The 15,010-nt window shown below is 37.2% G+C and overlaps 1 protein-coding gene across 1 annotated transcript in view; it reads left to right on the top strand.

Moving 5' to 3' along the window:
• Eda2r (ectodysplasin A2 receptor) overlaps positions 1-15,010 on the top strand; it is a 40,048-nt gene that overhangs the window by 7,574 nt on the left and 17,464 nt on the right. Inside the window, exon 3 of the mRNA XM_070039095.1 lies at positions 9,364-9,460. Within this exon, the coding sequence (XP_069895196.1) occupies positions 9,374-9,460 (87 nt within the window). The 5' untranslated portion in view covers positions 9,364-9,373. The remainder of the gene's footprint in view (positions 1-9,363; positions 9,461-15,010) is intronic.

Below are 15,010 nucleotides of genomic sequence, written 5' to 3'. Positions count from 1 at the left end.
GTGAGTGACTTGAGCTACAGTTCCACTTCCAACTTTTATGAAGTTCATTGGGGAAAAGAGTCTGACTTTCCTTGTCCTGCTTTTAACCACGATCCTCAGATCTCAGCCTGCTGAGTAGCTAGGATTACAGATGTGAGGCACCAGCATTCTGCTTGGTCTTCACTTTCTATGGTTCATTGCCCTTGGCACCACTTGTCCTCTATTCCTATTGCTCCTGTTGTCCTAGCTCTGTCTAAGCCATGGCACTAATCCTGCTGAACCATTGTTTAAGGTAAAAATCAGATTGATGCTAAAGAAATGTTTCTTGCCCACCTAAAACATTGCAGAAGAAAAAAAAATTTCAATGAAGTCTCCATTCACTATTTTAGTTCAAAATAAATATAAGGGAATCTTTTCTTTCTAAGTCTCAGTTGTTTTTTTAAATCTATTTATAAAAAAGCAAAATGAATATTTCAGAACATCATAAGTGCTATAGAGAATAATTTCACAGAAAATGGGATAGGAAGTGTGAAAGAAATTGATTTAAAGGGATCACCTAAAGTTAAATCAGCCATCACAGTGAGCTTCACTATACTGAGATTCAGTATTATGAATGAAAGGGAAGCCATTGATGGATTGCTAGGTTGAAAATGACACATTCCAACATGCTTTAAAAGAATCTTCCCATTTCAGTCACTTTATCTCCACTTCTTCTAGAAAAAAATAGGCCCTCCATAACTCCTTCACTAGATTGTCTCTGTCTTTGGAGGGAAAATAGCACCTTTTTCTGTTTGTATCCTGTATTCAGGCAAAATATATCAGAGCAAAAAGAGCATTTGCAAAAATGAACAGTTCCTACAGTGGTTGCATGTGAGAACTACCCGCTAAGCTGGAAATCCCATATGTTTAGGTCACATCTGTGACTACTTATGTCATAAAAACATGGGTAACACCCAAGTATTAATATATGTTGGAGCTCCAAAGGTGCAATCAGGAATGAGGACCAGGACCAGTCTTAAGATATTAGACAAATAATAACCTTCATGGATGGATAGGGTTCTGGTGCCTAAGATAGGATAGAGATCTGTTCCAGATGGCAGCACTGAGACCATTTACCATAAAACTGATATTGGGATAAGAAGAAAATAATATGCTTGCTAGTTTGAAAGTAGGTTATAGACAAGAGAAACCTGAACCAAGCCAGAAAGGGAAAGTGAGAAACAGCATCAAATGGTTAAGCAGCATCTCTGAATGTGATGAGACCATTACACAGAGTATAATATTCTTTAAGAAATGAGTAATCTTAAGGCTAGGTCGAGCAGCTACTATGATTCTGTCAATCCTATACATGTGAGTGGGTGTGTGGGTGCAGAGGAGAGGAATGAGCAAGGCATGGACCAGCTGCTGTCTTCCTCACCCTTTTTAATCCCAGACCTCCTGCACTGTCCAGGCAAAGCAAATATCCTGAAGTCCTGAGTTCTTAATTTAGACTTGTCTTTCTGTTTTGCCTAATCATCCTAGATAGTGCGTGCATGTTTCACCCCACAGGCATATATGCAAGTTGAGAAGAGGAGCAGCCATAAGCTGTGGCCACAGGCAACTGTACCCCCAGCAGCCTGAGTACCTCATATCCAGTAGGAACTTGGCCACATTGATTATTCAGGGCACAATGAGCTAATGGGAGGATTATTGTTAATGTCAGCCTCATTGCTTCTCCTCTTCCTTGTCTGCCTGCATTATTTTTCTGGGTTTTATTTTCCCTTCCCTAGCGGCCAGGAGGACAGCACAGAGGAATGGCTGGACAGACTATTCACATGTCAGAGATAGGCTGAATAAAGAAATAATAGTCATTCGGCCACCTGTTAGCCATCATGGTTAAACTCATACATACACACATACATACATACACATACATATTCAATGTACAACTTTAAAATTGTATTTCTAGTAATTAAATAAGTCTAAGTGAAATGTTGGGCAAATCAAATCATATGTATACAACTTTCTTTTTCCAAATAAGGTCTGCTTTTTGCCCAGGCTGGTCTGGACCATGATTCATCTACTTATGTTTCTTGTACTGCCAGGATGGCAAGTGCATGCCACTCTACTGAGCTTCTTATTAGTTGAAATGGGGGATGGGAGAGATCTCACAGACTTTTTCCCTAGGCTAGACCTGACATATGATAATCTCAATCTTAGCCAATGGAATAAATAAGATTACTAGCACAAGACATTGTACCTGGCTTTCTCCTCTCCCATCCCGCAGTCCTGGAGACAAAACTAAGGGCCAAGTGATTGTTTGGTAAGTACTCTACCACTGAGCTACATACCTGGCTGCTTGCTGTAGGAACATTTTATTCAAGCAGCATCTAATAGAGTGTCTATAGGGCATATCACAGTATTAAATAAAAAGATGAATCATTTAAAACTGTAATATAATTCATATATTATAAAATTCACTGTTTTTAGTGTATTCACAAAGCCCTGTAGCCATCATCACTGTCTAATTCCAGCCCATTTCATTACCTCATAGGGAAATTTGGACTCCTTAAGCAGCAACTTCCTTCTCCTCCCACTGCTGACCAGTACTAAATCCACTTTCTATCTACCTGGATTGCCTCTACAGGATACTTCATGTAGATGGAATTACATAATATTTTTGCTCTCGTGTCTGGCTTGTGTCACGTAGAATAACGTCAAAGTTCATCCATGTTATATGTTATGAATTAAATTCTGTATTACTTTTCTTGGTTGAATAATATTTCATTGGCTTGGCAAATCAAATTTTGTTTATTTACTTACTGGTTGATAGACATCTTTTCTCTGCCTTTAGGTATTATGAGTAATGTTGTTATAAACATCTATCTATCTATCTATCTATCTATCTATCTCAAAATTTTTGTGTGAAAGTGTGCTTTCTATTTTTTGGAAACTAGAATTGCCAAGTCATATAGTAATTATATTTAACATTTTGCAGAAATACTAAACTATTTTACAAAGGTGCTGTACCATTTCACATTCCTATCAACACTGTATTAAGGTTCCAGTGTTTCTATATCCTTTAACAACACTTGTTTGCCCATTTTTAAATTACAGCTACCCTTGTTGGTATAAAGAGCTATTTTGCTGCATTTTTCTTGTTGCTAATAGTACTAAGGATATTTTCATGTATTTATTGGCCATTTGTGTAACATGGAGTCGTATCTTTTCAAATATTTTACCCACTATAAATTGTGTTCTCTTTTTGTAATGTGTGTGTGTTGGTACTGGGATTTGAACTTAGGGCCTCACATTCTTTCTCAGCATTAATGGCTGTTGTTTTTGCCAATTGAGTCACACTTCCAGTCTGACATTTTGGTGGTTATTTTCTGGACAGCGTCTTTTCTGCTTGGGCAGGCCTCAAATAACAGTATAATCTTCCAGATCTCAGCTACCTGAGCAGCTAGAATTACCAGCCTGAGCACTATTGTGCTGTCTTTTTATTTTTGAGTTAAAAGAATTCTGAGCATATTCAAAGGCATAAATCTCTTAGTAGAAAAGCCATTAACATTTCTTGTTCCCAGTTATGAAATTTTTTTGTTTCTTTTTGTTTTTTTTTTTTTTTTGGTTGTGGGGCTTGAACTCAGGGCTTGGGCACTGTGCCTGAGCTTTTTTGCTCAAGGCTAATGCTCTACCATTCTGAGCCACAGTGCCAGTTCCTATTTTTCTTTTTTAAAATTTTTATAATAATGTATTTTATTTTTGATCAACATGTATTAATTGTACATATTAGTAAGACTGTGGTATTTCTATACCTGCCCAGCAATACCCAATAAAATCTAGCCTGCCTTTATCTACCTTCCTAATCCTTCTCATTCTTATAGTGTCTTAGGAAACACAAATATTTTGAAATTTTAAGTTCTAAGTTTAAGTGTATCTTTCTTTTTTCTCCTTTCATTCTTTTTTTCTAACTTTTTTCATTTTTAAATTTAATTTTATTATAAAGGTGAGGTACAGAGGGGTTACAGTTACATACGTAGGGTAATGAGTATGTTTCTTCTTGAACATTGTTACCTGTTCCCTTGTTTGTTTCCCACTTTCCCTCCTCTCCTACCTCCCCCCCTTACGTTGCAAAGTACATTTCCAACATAGTGTCTTTTGAGTATCACTGTTGAATTGGTTTACCCTTTGTTTTAGGTCCTCTTCCCTTTCCGAAATCAGATAAATATATACAAGACATGGGGTTCCAAAACACAGTGACAATAGGGGAATGAACCAAAGGAAAAAAATGAAAGAAAAAAAGAAATAACCACGCAGTACATTAAAAACAACTACAACAGAAAGAATGGCATTGCCCCATTGGTAAGGAAATAGAAAGACTTGAAACAAATCATTTTAAGTGAAGAAAGCCAGACCCAAAGAAATATAGGCTACATGATTTCCCTCATTTATAATAATTAGTATATGTCTAAGATAGTCCTGTCGAAAAACAAACTTTACAACTTTGTTGGGGGGGCAGGCAGGGGGGGAGTTGGACGGGGGGGGGATGGGAATGGGTGGGAAGGGGAAACAAAGGAGAAGGCAACAATGCTTGATAAGAAATGTACTCATTGCCGTGCTCGTGTAATTGTAACCCCTCTATATGGTATTTTTATAATAAAAAAGATGTACCAAAAAATAAAAAATATAAAAAATTTTCCCCTTAAAGATTATTTTATTAGAAAATAATTTTAAATATGTACAAGTTTCTGTTATATGAAAACTCTCTTTAAACCAGAAAAAAAATTCAGCTGAGTGCCAGTGGCTCACACCTGTAATCCTAGCTACTCAGGAGGCTGAAACCTGGAGGCTCTTGGTTTGAGGTTAGCCTGAGAAGACAGGTCCATCGAAGTTCATTTCCAAAATAACCAGCAGAAAGTTAAGGAAGAGTTGTGGCTCAAATGGTACACCACTGGCTGAGCAAGCAATCTGAGCAAGTAGAAAGCCCTAAGTTCAAACTCCAGTATTGGTGAAAAAAATCAATGAGAATGCATCAAATATGATTTTAAAGCTTAGGGACAGGAAAAACTAACTAGTGACATAAATCACAAGAGTAATTCTCTGAGTAGCATTGATGGGGAATGAATCATGGATAGAGCCTATAATGGAATGGTTCTGTACATTTACTTTGGTAGTAGTTACACAAGACTATACAAGTGTACATGAAAGATTTTTGCTTCATATTTGCACATTTTACTGTGTATATGCAGTGAAAAACAATCCCAGAGCACTTCTCCATTACCTTATCTAATGCCCAAATTATATCATAATAGTTTTGCACGACAGGCAGAAGTGTCTCCATTCTTACAGATGAAGACATTGAGTGAACTACTTAAAATTTAATGAAGAATTTTGATTCAGGACAGAGCTAGAATTTTGTCACAAACCACAGACATTTGTCTGCTGGATTTGGATTTCATTCATTCTCCATCCATTTCCCTTGTCTGTGGTTTACTGCTGAAGTTATTGGGCGAGGTGGACACAGAATACAGCCGGCAAACAGTGGATAGGGTTTTGCACAAGCAGGACCCCAGCATATGTTATACTCCAGGGAAGGAGAGAAAAGGCACCTGACACTCGTCCTTCCTCTCTTCTCACTTCGTCTCTTCATCCTCTGGGTGAAAAATGTTTCTTGAGCAGTCACAACATTAAGTTGTGGAAATGTAAGGAATTGTTTTCTAGAAAATTGTTTGCTCTTCAGTACAGGTCCCAATAACCTCCTTGCTAATCTGTAACTATGATTTTACACTTCCATTTCCATGGTACTTGTCCCAGAAAGGTTTGCAAACCTTTATCACCTGAGTTCATTCTATACAGGAATATCTTGATGGAGAACATCCAACAAACATTGAGAATAATGTTCCTTTTAGCCAAGATGGGTTAGGTTCTAAAGGCTTGTGGGTGATACTGTTAGCATCAGTAAGTGCAGTGAAAGGTGCCAGATACTCTTGATGTTGCTCCTTTGGCCAAGAGTTTGAGGTTCAGGTTCAGGTTCATCCTCTGTGATCCTTTAGAAGAGTATCTTGTTGTAGTTATAGGTTACCTCAAAATTACTGGCTTTCTCAAAATCAAATAGTTTTTTTTCTGCTCTCAAAATGGACACTGTTAATTATAGGGAATGATGGTGGAAAGTATTACATTGTCTCTGGATAATGTCATCTATCAGTTATTAGACAGGTTTTCCTATATGCCTATCTTCTTTAGATGTGCGTGTGTGTGTGTGTGTGTGTGTGTGTGTGTGTTTGTGTTTGCACGTGCATGCATCATATTGGAGCTTGAACTTAGGGCTTCTTGTTTTTGTTTGGCTTTTTCGCTAAAGGTTTGTGCTTTACCACTTGAGTCACACCTCCTGTTAGCAAAATGAGCTCCCTTCCAATAGCTTAGTATACTCCTTCCCCTCTTCACAGTTTAGCATGTCCCTTCCTAGGCAACACTCGGCCCATTTAGTAAAGGCAGTAAATAATCAGCCTCCAAACCCCCCTTTACTTTGGGATGGGACTTCTGAGGGCAGCTACCACCATATAAAGCATCAAGAGCCCCTTAGAGTGACCTTCAGGTCTGCGCAGCTGCAGGACCCCTTATCTACTATTTGGATAGCAGCCATAAATCTAGTCCGCTATGATGAAGCCCCTGGTCCTCACTTACACATAAGGTTCTCTGCCTCGTAGCTCCTTTTAGCCCCTCCTAGACCTCCTAGGTTATATATGTCACCTCAGACAATAGCCGGTGTTTCTTCTCACTTCTCCCTTGTGAGAAGGGGTCTTGCTGGCCCCCTTTCCAGGATGTACCTGGAAGTCTGAGAGTTTTTCTGGCAAAGTCCAAATTACCTAACAGTGGTGCATTCTAGTTAATTGGAAATGAGAATCTCCTGAACATTTTTGCCTAGTCTGGCTCCGCAATTTTCAGATTTCCTGAGTAGCTAGGATTACACGTGTGAGCCACTAGCCTCCAGCTTAAAGGTAGTTTTTAAACTTGTAATGAAGGACCCTTTATGTTTTACACAAATGGTTTGACAAAAGGGGTGGTGATGGGAGAAATAAACCTCTGGTCATTCCTTAGTTTCTGATATGGGGATGTGACAATAAGCCTACTTTGCCTAGGCAGTAGTCTCAAAAAAAAAAAAAAAAGGTTTGGGCCATCTGCTATTTATTAAGTAGATGGGGCAATCCAAACTCATGTCTCAGGCACTCAAAGGCCAGCAGCAGCTGCCACAAAGATTTCAAATGCCTGTTTCAAGAGCTTATCTTAAAGAGGAGGATTCTCTTTGGCTCCTGCCACTGTTTTTCTGTTATCTGGACAAGAAAAACATAAAGGAATGTTTTGGACGTGGGTGTGTTCATTTTGTTACCTTGTTGCAGAACTGATGGGTTTTGTTCTCAAAGACAAGGGTGGGTAGCAAGGCAAAGGGAACATGCCTACTGAGGGTTACACCACAAAATACTCAAAAGCAGCACAGAGAAGGGTTATATATATTTTGTTCAAAATAGATTTTATAGAAGTGGGAAAAACTAGCCCAGTTAGTGGTGAGAAAAGTTGCATTTAAGCAATAATGCTAGCTAGGATATTTTACCATGTCTCCTTTGGTTACCTTTTTCTTTTTGTTTCTCTGCCAGTCAGTCCTGGGGCTTGAGCTCAGGGTCTGGGCCCTATCCCTGACTTTCTGCATTTAAAGCTAATGCACTACCACTTTGAGCCATATCACTATTTCTGGCATTTTGATAGTTATTTGGAGATAAGAGTCTGATGATTTTTTCTGCCTGGGCTGGCTTTGAACCATGACCCTCAGATCTCAGCCTCCTGAATATCTAGGATTACAGGCTTGAGCCATCAGCACCCAGCTCCTTTGATTACTTTAGAAGATGGACAACCCCATAAGGTGCAAACACATGCTCTCTTATGATTGGATGTATACCTTTAGGACATTTTATACATTGAGGAAAGCACCTGAAATTTTCTGCTGTTTGGTAGCAAACAAATCTTCCCCCGTTTTTCTGATGGAGAAGGATAAGCCAGATGTATCAATTACTTAATTTACTTTCATTGAGAGTTCTCTGTAAAAGAATACCTCTATCTGCTTATTATACCTTTTTGAGGCCTTTGGGATGGTTTGATGAACCTTAGCTCATTTGAGCCTTTCAAAAATTAGCTGATAAAAGTGAAGAACATTCTGTCTCTTTTTTTCTAGCTCAATATACTGGGGCTAGAAAAGTTTTATCTGAGATTATAGGTCAAAAGAAAGCAAGTCAGCTATGATGATTAATCATACCAGTTTGTCCCAGACTCTCCCAGCTTTTGCACTAAAAATCACCTGTCCTGTCTCTTCACCCAGAGAACCAAGAAAGATTTGTGTCCTAGTAGATAGGACTAGAATCACACATCCCAAATAGCAGTCCATTGAAAGTCCAATCCATACTAGTCCTATATCATCTGTCTTCTAAAAACTGTTCTATGAATCATATTTTCTCTTCCCCTTCCTTAAATGCACCAAGATGCTTTCTACATGTTGAGACATCCTCCACTTCTGTTCTGCCTAGGACAGAAGCAATAGAAGTTAATGGTCCCCAGATGTACTATACATATTATTACATACTATTGGCAAAGGAGAACCATATTTCAGCCTTTTCATTCACAAAATAAAGATTATGCAGAGGAGGTGCACACTGGTGGCTCATGCTTCTAACCTTAGCCACTTAGGAGACTGAGATCTGAAGATTGCATTTTTATGTTAGCCCAGATAGTAGTTTGTAAGACTCATCTCCAATTAACCACCAAAACACTGGAAGTGAAACTGTAGCTCAGAGTAGAGTGCTGGCCTTGAGGAAGACAGGCAAACATAAACATGAAGCCATGAGTTCAAGTCCCATTACCAGTATACAAAGTAATAAAGGATTATATTAAGTAGTATAATTTCTGTACTACTTACTGCACAGAGATACTATAAAATCCAGTAATAATAAATGTAAAAGTGATTTATAATGTGTTAAGTGCTGATCATAAGGATTGCAGATTTTCTGTAGTGTAGAAGGAAGTCAATGGCTTGTCTTATTCTTTTTTTTAAACATCTTAGCTCCTGGTAATAATCATTAACTAAAGATCTGGGCAAGTTCTATGGCTTCTATGCTTTGTTTCAGTTTCCTTATCTATAAAATAGACTTGATCATTGTTGGTGTCATTGCTTTGAGAACTGAATGAGTACATGAAAAACATTTGGAAACATAAAATGTAGTAAATACTCTAAAAGTATTAGCTATTTTGGATTGCTTCCTTAGCCCCTCTTAGGGGTGACATTAAGAGGATATGGAAGCCACCACTTACTTTGTAGTCTCATTATATTAATTTCTTAGTTGTTGTGTTCTTTGCCCATAGCTTCCTAACCATGGATTGCCAAGAAAATGAGTACTGGGACCAATGGGGATGCTGTGTCACCTGCCAACAGTGTGCTCCTGGACAGGAGCTCTCCAAGGTAAGTCCTAATCATTGCACTTAGTTGTTCCCATCTTAGGAACCAGATCAGCAACTGGGAAGGAACAAGATTAGTAGGAGAACCCCCCTCTAGCAGTGAATGATCCAGTTTGGTAGGTAAAACATGGGATCCAGAAAGGATAGTAATAATTGTTACAGCAAAAGGTCAGCCTAGAAGGAACAAGTTAAAGGATGGGTTTCATGATATATTCATAAGAGGTGTGGAATATAGAGGCCCAGGAGGAAAGGCGACGAGCCAAGATAGTTAATGTGTCCTCATGTTCAGAGTGTCTAAGCTAAAGAAAATACTGTGCAAAAGAGGACGCAGGTATGAGGCACCAGCCTTGAGGCACTATAATCCCATTTGGATGTAGGGGTCAGAACAAAATGAACAGCAATGCAGAGTGACATCAAGGTTAGACTGTTTAACTGTTCCTTCCTGGGGGCCTTTGTTGGTCCTTGAACCTGAGATCATACTAAATGTATGCTACAGAAACTGGAAGTAGACAACCCACAACAATTCCATTTAATCAGCGATTGCCTGTTGAGTGCTTCCAAAGTGGCAAGTATGGCTGTAGACATCACAGATATGGCAAAATAGGCAAAAGTCTATGCCTTCATGAGCCTTGCCTTCTAAATAGTAACACAAATACAAAAGAATGAGCTGAGCACCAGTGGCTCATACTTGAATTCCTAGCTACTCAAGAGCCTGAGATCTGAGGATCTCAGTTCAAAGGCAAATCCAGGTAGGAAAGTCTATGAGACTCTTTCCGATTAATGACCAAAAAGCTGGATGTGGAACTCTGGTTTAAATTGTAGAGTGCTAACCTTAAGAAAAAGATCTTAGATCCCTGACTGCAAGCCCCAGGACAGGCAACAGAAGAAAGATCAAGGCAGAGATAACTAAGGAGTTGAGATCTAAAGATATGCCAAGAACAAAATAAGAATGGTTTGATACTGAGTGACTAGGTGGCTATTCCTAATCATGAAATGAAGGAAGAGCATCCTAAAGAGATCCTCTCTGGGGACAGGATATAGCTGGTACAGTCCCAAGATGGACATGAATTAGGTATGTTTAATGAAAACAAAGAAGCTTCATGCAACTGGTATATGATGAGTGAGATGATTATGTCTGTATGGGACAGATAATATAGATATCTGAATTCCATGAGGAGAAATTTTCATTTTTTAAAAATATACAAGAACCCTTATGGAGGGTTTGACGTAGGAATGACATATTTCTGTCACTAAAGGAAAAAAAATTATTTATCTCCACCCATTCTCCCCTTTATACTTTAAAAAAATCAAAAGAATATTTGCCCAGGGATACTAAAAGACATACGCATAGGGCTAGGAAGGTGGCTCAGTGGTAGAGTGTTTGCTTCCCATGCATGAGACCCTGGGTTTGATTCCTCAGTACCACATAAGCAGAAAAAGCCAGAAGTGACACTGTGGCTTAAGTGGTAGAGTGCTGGTCTTGAGTTGAAGATCTGAGGGACAGCACCCAGGCCTAGAGTTCAAGCCCCACGACCGACCAAAAAAAAAAAAAGACATAAGCATAAATTTGAACTCTTGATATATAACATTGTACCCCACATTGGGATGTCCACAGGACTGATAAGAGATTCTGGTACCAAGGGAAGTCCACCATAGAAAGACCAAATCGAATAAGCTGCTTAGCTTGGCTAAATAAATCAAGCTTTATGATAAAAAAAAACTTTGCACATGTTCCTATCATGTAAAAAATAGCTATTTTCTTTAAAGCCTTCCATATTTACAAAACTGAATTTCTTCAAGGGCAAAACAGACAAACCAACATTTGTTTATCTATAAAATTGCTGTTATTAAACTTACAAATTCCTTCGTGAAATGCACATTTAACTCATCCCTCTGTAACTGCCATTTATTTCAGTGCCACTAGAAACTTGGAGAAAATAGACTGCAATATTGTGCTTCTGTAAAAGTTTTACATATATGTAGTTTGTATCTGTCCTTCATTAAAAAATGCTCTCATTTGCATTATCACATTTGGCCAGCAAAAGGCATTATTAGTTCATTTCATAGATGAGACAACTAAGGCTCAAAGAGGATATATGATTTGCTCAAGAAGCATGGTACAGTAAAAATAAATACAAGATCTTGGGACCCCTATATTACTAAGTTTAAAGTCCATCTTTGCTATGGAAAAATTAATTTGACCATGAATCAAATAAGATGTACAAAGTTGAAATTAACATATTATCCAAAAGAAGAAATATAAATGAAATGAAAAAAATCTCAATATTACTAATGGTCAGTGAAATAACAAACAAGCTGTAATAAGATAAACCTCAGCCCAGTAAGTGGCTAATAAAAAAAAGACAAAAGATAGTAATACTGGCAAAGATGTGGAAAAAAGAGAATCCTTGTACATTGTTGCTGGGAATGTAAATTAATATATGAAAAACAGTACCCTTAAAAGATTAACAATATTGGGGGGGGGAAATGGGAGGGCAGGGATGGTAAGGGGAAACAAAGGAGAAGGCAACAGTGCTTGATAAAAAATGTACTCATTACCTTGCACATGTAATTGTAACCCCTCTGTACAGTATTTTCACAATAAAAAATTATTAATAATAATAAAAAAAGAGAAAAAAGATTAACAATATAATCATGTTAGGATCCATCAGTCCCATTTCCGGATACATATTTAAAAAATCAGTATGTTCCAAAAACATCTGCAAAAGTTTACAAAAGTCAGGAAACAAATTACATATCTATCAATGAATAGATGTATGAAGAAAATGTACAAACAAACCACAGAATACTATTTAGCCATAAAGAAAAATGTAATCCTTTCATTTGCAACAAAAATGGATTGAACTGTAGGTTATCAAGTTCTGTGTGTGTGTGTGTGTGTGTGTGTGTGTGTGTGTGTGTGTGTGTGTGTGTGTGTGTGTGTGTGTGTGTGTGTGTGTGTGTGTGTGTGTGTGTGTGTGTGTGTGTGTGGTTGTGGTCAGTTGTGGGGCTTGAACTCAGGGCCTGTGGGCTTTCCCTGAGATCCTTTGCTCAAGGCTAATGCTCTACTACTTTGAGCCACAGTGCCACTTCTGGTTTTCTGGGAGTCTTGCAGATTTTTTTCAGGCCTGGCTTTGAAACATGATTCTCAGATCTAAACATCCTGAGTAGCTAAGATTACAGGCATGAGCCACCAGAGCCCTGCAGGATATCAAATTTTGTAAAATAAGCCAGGAAGAGAAAAACAACTATACCAAGCTCTCAACAATATGAGGAACTCTAAAAGAGTTGATGTTGGAGAAGTTCAAGATGGAATGGTGTCTAACAGAGGTTGAGGAGCAGTAATGAGAAAGGAGGAATGGGGGACTGTTGATAGATAGGTACTAAGTTATACTTTGACTGGGACAAATTCTGGTGTGCTATTACACAATAGGGTGTCTATGGATAACAATAATGCACTGTACTTTTCAAAAAGTGAGAAAAATTTGAAAATTTTCACCATATTGTTTGAGCAGACACTAACTTAACGTTATTGAAATCAACAAGGTATCAACTATTGAATTAATAGGTGCAATGTTTATGCTTTGAATACCAATAAAAATTTAGTTCAAAATCTTCATCAAGTTCTTTTCAATAAACTAAATGAAAAACAGTAACCTGAAATTTAACAGTGACTTGAACTATAAGCACATATATTTACATATTGAAGTCTGGAGATAGGCAACCTGTCTTTTGTTGAACAGATATAACAGCCAACAAGGACTCAGGCTCTTTTTTTTTATCCTTCTTGGGCACCTGTGTCTTTTTGATTGCTACAACTCAAAGCTCAAACTTCAAACCATAAAGAAAAACAGAAAGCAGAGGCAGGATTAAAATAGCTTGTCTTTTATTAGGAAAGAAATGTTTTTTCCTCATATACTTCCCCTTGTTTCTTACGGTCCAGATCTGAGTGATACAGCTCCTATCTCTAGATGGGAGAGTAGGAAATGAGTATCTGGCAGACAAAAGTGGAATTTCCATGATTGACTAAAATAAATTAAGAATCCGTTCTTGAGGCTGATCATGCCACCTAGAATGAAATCAATGTTCTGTTAGCAAGGAAGCAGAGGCCTAGTGATGTTTGGATAAGTAGCTAACAACATATGAGATAACTTTTTTTCAGTTATCTCTATTTATTTTTAAATTTCACTCATGAATAATAAATACCACTGTAAATAAATCATTGCAGAAAATTAACACTATTTCCTGAGGACATTTTTCTGGAAGTATAATTGCTAAGCTAAATACAATTTTGAGATTCTTGAAATATATTAACAGATAACACTTTTGAATTTTTTCACTAATTTCCATTACAATTGCATTTATTTTCAACTGCACATAGAATTCCCATGTCCCAAAAGCCTAACCAAAAATGAATAATGCATTTCCATTGTCTATTAATTTTATGCTCCCCTCTGTAATATTAAATTCCTAATTTATGAGGACTTTATGAGAATTTTGTTTTTACATTTTTACATTTGATAGGGAAATATACTAACCTTTTCTCTTTGTCCATTTGCATTTCCAATTTTCCTGTGTCTGATTTTTTTTCTGTTCTGAATATTCATTGTTTGTTGTTCATTATCTATTCTTATAAGTCACCTGAATTGGCAGACATATTGAGGAATGGAGAGAATTTTTAAATTCTTTATATATTGTGCACATAAATATATTTAAAATTAGAAAGATTTTTGAATTTTTTATCATTTCATATACTTATCTTTCTCATTAATTTTTGACATAGATTGGTAAAATCCAAAATCAAAATACTGTACATTCCCTTGGATGACCCATATTTTAGTATTTTGAGTTAAATACTACCATATCCCTCTTTTTGTTTCAGTCCTGGGACTTGAACTCAGGGCCTTGGCATTGTCACCTAGCTCTTTGTACTCAAGGCTGTTGGTTAAGCCACAGCTTAACTTCCAGCATTTTTCTGCTTAATTTCCTGCACAGGCTGACTTAAAACTATAATCCTTAGATCTCAGTCTCCTGAGTAGCTAAGATTACAGGCATAGGCCACTGTCACTGTTACCTGTCATTAAATACCCTTATATGTTATGTAAGTTAGTCTTTTGTTTAGAATAAATAATTTCTTATAGCACTGTTGGTTTTCAGCTTTTTTGAATTGTTTTTCCTTTCATGGGACAGATGATTGTTTGATATTTTTTGGTATTTCCATAGTTCTCCAAGGCTTTTGTTCATTTTATTTCTAGTAATTTATTTGGTCCCTATTGTTCAAATTGCATATATTCTATTATTCTATAATCACATTCACTGATTCTGCCATTTCTTCTCTAATATTGAGCACATCTAGGAACTTTTTGCGATTTTTTTTTTATTTTTGTAATTATCATCTGGTTCCTTTTAAAAATAATTTGTTTCTTTATTGAGGTATTCTATTTATCATTCTTTCAATTTATAGTTGCTGTGAAGCATTTTAATTATGGGTGCTTTCAAAATCCTTGTCAGATAATTCCATTATCACATTTGTTTAACTGCTGGTATCAATTGC

This window comes from Dipodomys merriami, unplaced genomic scaffold (assembly GCF_024711535.1).
Source record: "Dipodomys merriami isolate MVZ:Mamm:240054 unplaced genomic scaffold, mDipMer1.0.p SCAF_3, whole genome shotgun sequence".
Taxonomy (NCBI): Eukaryota; Metazoa; Chordata; class Mammalia; order Rodentia; family Heteromyidae; genus Dipodomys; species Dipodomys merriami.
This window is presented reverse-complemented; position numbering and strand designations above follow the sequence as displayed.